We start from the raw sequence: 5,015 nt of genomic DNA, 5'->3' as shown, positions 1-5,015 counted from the left end.
TAGAATAGAATAGAATAGAATAGAATAGAATAGAATAGAATAGAATAGAATAATGGATATGAAAAACTGGTAAACAGAATATGATAAACTGGTGTTCCGAAATAACCTAATTCCTAAGCTAATGTTTAGAAATGGCCTCTGCATGTCAGGGTGAGCTCCTGTCACTCATCTTAGCTTCTGTCCAGCTAATAGTTCAAAAGCATGTTCTATGCAAATAGATAGATAGATAGATAGATAGATAGATAGATAGATAGATAGATAGATAGATAATAGATAGATAGATAGATAGATAGATAGATAGATAGATAGATAGATAGATAGATAGATAGGTATCACTTCAATGGGGAAACGGGTTAGTGCTCTGTGCAGGCAGATTCCTGCCAGTTCTGAATCTTCCTGGTTGCAGTGCCTGTTTACGAGGTGGCTCCAGAGAAGGGATACAACGTACATCCTTTTTCAAAGAGGCAAGGATATCTTTCCCTTGAAACATACATACAAGGAAACAGAAGCTCAGATCAGTACATCTACATAAGCCAATATAACTCTGAAGCCCCCATTGTGTAGAAGGTGATAGAACTCTGTGCAGTTAATACCAGTGTTCAGCAGTTTGCTGGTGATTAATATTTAAATACCAAAATCATTCCACATCAACATCTTGGCATCTATCTCTACATTAATCATTGAACATTTCTGAAGACTGAATAACACTCTTTATAACTTAGTAACCAACTAAATGATTATCCTTATTTTTCCTTCAAGTACAACCATTGGAGGAAAGTACAATATGTCTGAAAACATCCATCTGGGCACCAATAAGTAAAGGTAAGCCTTGAATGGAACCTAGTTAGAATAACTGATTATCAGCCTCCTTCATAAAACCTATTATTGATCCATATTATCCATGCTAGCCTTCCTCAAGCGGATATTATTGATCAAATTGGCTGGGAGATAAGGGAATTTCCAAGTTCAAGACACTACCAAGAAGTTACCAAGTTGGGCATGGATGATGTACTAAAAGTATCTTTTCCAGGAGTATGAATAATGTTCACTGCATCTCTAATATCTGTTTACGACTCAAGTTTAGCATTTACTTTGCAAAGTATAACTACTGATTTTTTTAAAAAAAAAGCAATATATTGATTCTTCTATTTGAAATTCGATAGGATGAAACTCTGGATTCTTTTGCTGGCTGTTGCAGTCAGCACAGAAGAAATGCCAAGGCCAAACAGCTGTGTTGAAAGATTTCCTGGAATTCCTGGGAATCCTGGACACAATGGCTTACCAGGACGAGACGGACGAGACGGAACAAAGGGCGAAAAAGGAGACACAGGTATCATATTGCTTTATTGCAACGAACTGTATGTTCACCAATGTTTCTGAAGTATGCATAAAAACATATTCTCAGTAATAAATACTCCAATCTTTGTCCAAAGCTGTAATAGTCAATCTGCAGCCTGATTGTTGACTCCTGAAGGTCATACCAAATAGTTAATGAAAATATTATAAAAATGTGGCCCGTCATTTATATCAAGAGAAAGCTACATTTGTTTTCAAATGCTGAATATGCATTTGGAAGGAAAGAACGAAGAATGATTGGGTGTGACTGAAATCTGCAGCTTATTCCCTGTCATAACAGCAGAATCATCCAGGTGATAAAACCAACAATCCCTATCTAACGGCTTGATAAATGTCAACCAAATTTTAGTGTCACAACTTCACAAGGAGTAAAGGTCCATCATATGTAACGTACTGAATATACATACTAGAGCTATAGTACTGCCATTCAAGGCATTGGCTCATTGACAAAAGCAGGAGATACCTCATTGACACAGAGTCACTGACAGTGACAAAATTAAGCATATATGCATATTAAATAGTACCTAAGGAGTACCTCAGGCATCATGCTAAGCCATGGTTTGTTTAACTATGTTTTATCATTACCTAAGTTCACATTACATGCTAAACCATAACATTATTAAATCAATTTGTTAGAGTTCTATTCTGCTTTTCCTCTAGGAATTTAGAACAGTATATCTGGTATTCTTTAATTATGCCATACAATACCCTTTTAAGACAGGCTGTGTAAATATCCACTGATGGTTCTCCCAAATCTTAGCCCAATATTTCATCCTTTGTATCAAACTGATACTCATTCTATCATGAAGAAAGTACAATACCTTAGAAGACATTACACATTAAACCCAAACCAAATCATCTCATTATGGCTTTAGCTAGATTGAAACACGAGATAGTAAGCGTTGTCTGTTTCTTTTATTCACTTTCTTTGTCATTTAATCATTGATGTCTGCCCTCTTACAAAGATGAAAGAAATCAATTCCACAGGAATTCTAGGACTATACTTTATAGAGAGAAGCTATAATAACAAAATCTTGCACGCCTGACTGTGCTGTAGCTCCTCATTTTCTTTATACTCCAGTGAATTACGAAGGTGTCTGTCTGAAATTCTGAAAGTTATCTCATTTATATGAACAAACATTATCTTTTGCTACTATTAGGTGAGCCAGGAAATCCAGGAAAGTCAGGCCGAGATGGCATCAATGGAAATAAGGGAGAACAAGGTAGGAGCCAAAGCTGGTCTCACTTAGAATATGAGAATATGCTTATCCACTGGTAATCTTCTGCTGACCATCATACATACAATACCTTGTGCTTTGTTTCAGGAAAACAAAGAGGGTAGTTGTTGATTAAATAGCCATATAATAATTCAGTTTCATGTAAAGTATTTATTATAACCTCATGGACAAATTATATAAGATGCAATTTTAAAATCCAGCCAAGTGAGCAGCAATATTCCCAAAACAACTGACAAGCATCATGTACGTTTACAACATTTTATAAAAAGCCAGAAAAATGGGATCTATCAGCCTTCCCTAGTCTGATGTCCTCCAGAAATAGTCAATTTAGGCAGGGACCAGATTGAGGAAAGCTGATGAGGCCTGTAAGTTTCTCACTCTGTGTGAAGAAAATGCAACACATCAGTTTCGGTGTGATGTCTTGACAGTTACTGGAGTACCACTGCAGCCTGGAAAGGCTTAGCATGTAGCGTTGATGAAGACTTTTTGTTCCAGTTTGGCCATTCAAACACAGCACCTTCCACGAGAGCATATTTGATCTCCTGACAGCATTGTGATGTTCCTGCTTAATTCTGTACTCTTCTACTGGTAGTGCCTTCAGCACATAATTTCATTTATCATGGACCAAGGGTACAGTTGTCCAGTGTTTTAGATTTAGTTCTAGAAAAGCACTTTTATGCTTACAGAAGCAGCAACTTGTCACCTGTCTCAAACTCTTTAAAGCAGTGTATGTACTTTTCTGTTAAGCCATAACATTACATTAAGCACAGCCATTGTGGAAACAGATTACATCATTTTTTGCCATTTGACCTTAGGCTGGAGTACAAAACGTAACTTGGTCAAAACTTGGATATGGTTTCTGGCCAGCTCCAGCAGGCCTAATGGTGTTAAGAAGTTTTAGAAGGAAAAAAAACCCCCACACTTTCTGGAGGAAGACTCCAAAGACCCCAGTTCTCCAAACTTGTTCATTCTGATATAATCTAAGACTCTCTCATCTCATCCTTCCGAGGTAGGTAAAATGAGGACCCAGATTGTTGGGGGCAATTAAGCTGACTTTGTAATAATGCCACTTGGGGGTGTGTGTGAAAGCCCTAATAAGCAGGCATATACATAGAATGAAGGCTACTGCTAAAGCTTGTAAGCCGCCCTGAGTCTTCGGAGAAGGGCGGGATATAAATGGAATTAAAAATAAATATGTTTGCCTGGGGGAACCTAGTGTCCTCTTCTGCTTTTTCCTTCTTCTCCTGAAAAATCAGAGGTAGTCTCACCTCTTCTGCTCTTGGTTTTGTGTTAGATAATACAGAAATAATAAATGTCTCTTTCCGTTATCTTGGATTTATACTTTCATCCCTCAGATGACAGATGCTTTCACAACTCTGTAAAAGATTAACTGCAAGGTCTTTCCTTTTCATTTAGGGGCTGACGGCAGAGTTGAAGAAAAAGGGAACAAAGGTGATAAAGGAGAGCGAGGCTGGCCTGGGAAATTTGGGCCAAAAGGAATTCCTGGACCGGTAGGGGACAAAGGTCAACGGGGGGAGCTAGGACCACAAGGAAGGAAAGGGATAAAAGGGGACCTTGGGCCAATTGGCCCCAAAGGAGATAAAGGAGAAATTGGAATTCAAGGTGAAATAGGATTAAGGGGACCTGTGGGTCCAAAAGGCCACGTGGGTCCTAAAGGAGAGATAGGGGGCCCCGGACCAAAGGGCAGTAAAGGCAATCAGGGAGAAAGGGGTTGGAAGGGAGAACGGGGTGAAAAAGGAAATCTTGGCAGTACCCCAGTTATTGGCAAAAGTGCTTTCAGTGTGGGCCTCACCGCTAAATTTCCTCCACTCAATGTTCCCATCAAATTTGATAAAGTCTTATACAACAGCTTCAGCCATTATAGCACAGAAACCGGAGTGTTCACCTGCCAAATCCCTGGGGTCTATTATTTTACCTACCACATCACTGTTTTTTCAAGGAATATGAGAGTAGCTCTAGTTAAAAACGAGCACAGGATGCTCCACACTGCAGATATGTACCAAGGGGCTGAAGACCAGGCCTCTGGAGGAATCGTCCTGGAACTTCAGAAAGGGGATCGGATATGGCTGCAGTCTTATGGAGGAGAGACTTATAACGGATTGTATGCAGATCCAGATGATGACACTGTCTTCAGTGGCTTTCTTCTATTCAGTACCTCAGAAGCACCAGCATCTGTCCCCTCCAGCATATAAGCTGATTGCTTGGTTTTGAATAGGTCACTTATATGACACAGCTTAGTTTTCACATGAAGTTTCCATCAAAATTCATGAAGCCAAATCAAGAACTCCCAGGCATTTTTTTTTGCAGAATGATGCTGAATACCACTTGTGCATTACTTTGTTTATATGGTTCCTAACATATTTTTGCTATTTTTTTAAAAAAAGAATATCTACAATTGCA

General features: G+C 38.8%; 1 protein-coding gene across 1 annotated transcript; it reads left to right on the top strand.

Annotated features, from left to right (window-relative positions):
• Nucleotides 1–1,164: 1,164 nt before the first annotated feature.
• LOC310640397 (uncharacterized protein) lies at nucleotides 1,165–4,807 on the top strand (the record flags this gene model as incomplete). The annotated part of the gene is made up of 3 exons (XM_083362606.1): nucleotides 1,165–1,330; nucleotides 2,517–2,579; nucleotides 4,011–4,807. 3 exons carry the CDS (start codon nucleotides 1,165–1,167, stop codon nucleotides 4,805–4,807), a joined length of 1,026 nt encoding a protein of 341 aa, XP_083218732.1.
• Between the last annotated feature and the right edge of the window lie 208 nt (nucleotides 4,808–5,015).

Source organism: Vipera ursinii, assembly GCF_947247035.1.
Source record: "Vipera ursinii genome assembly, chromosome: 4".
Lineage (NCBI taxonomy): Eukaryota > Metazoa > Chordata > Lepidosauria > Squamata > Viperidae > Vipera > Vipera ursinii.
This window is presented reverse-complemented; position numbering and strand designations above follow the sequence as displayed.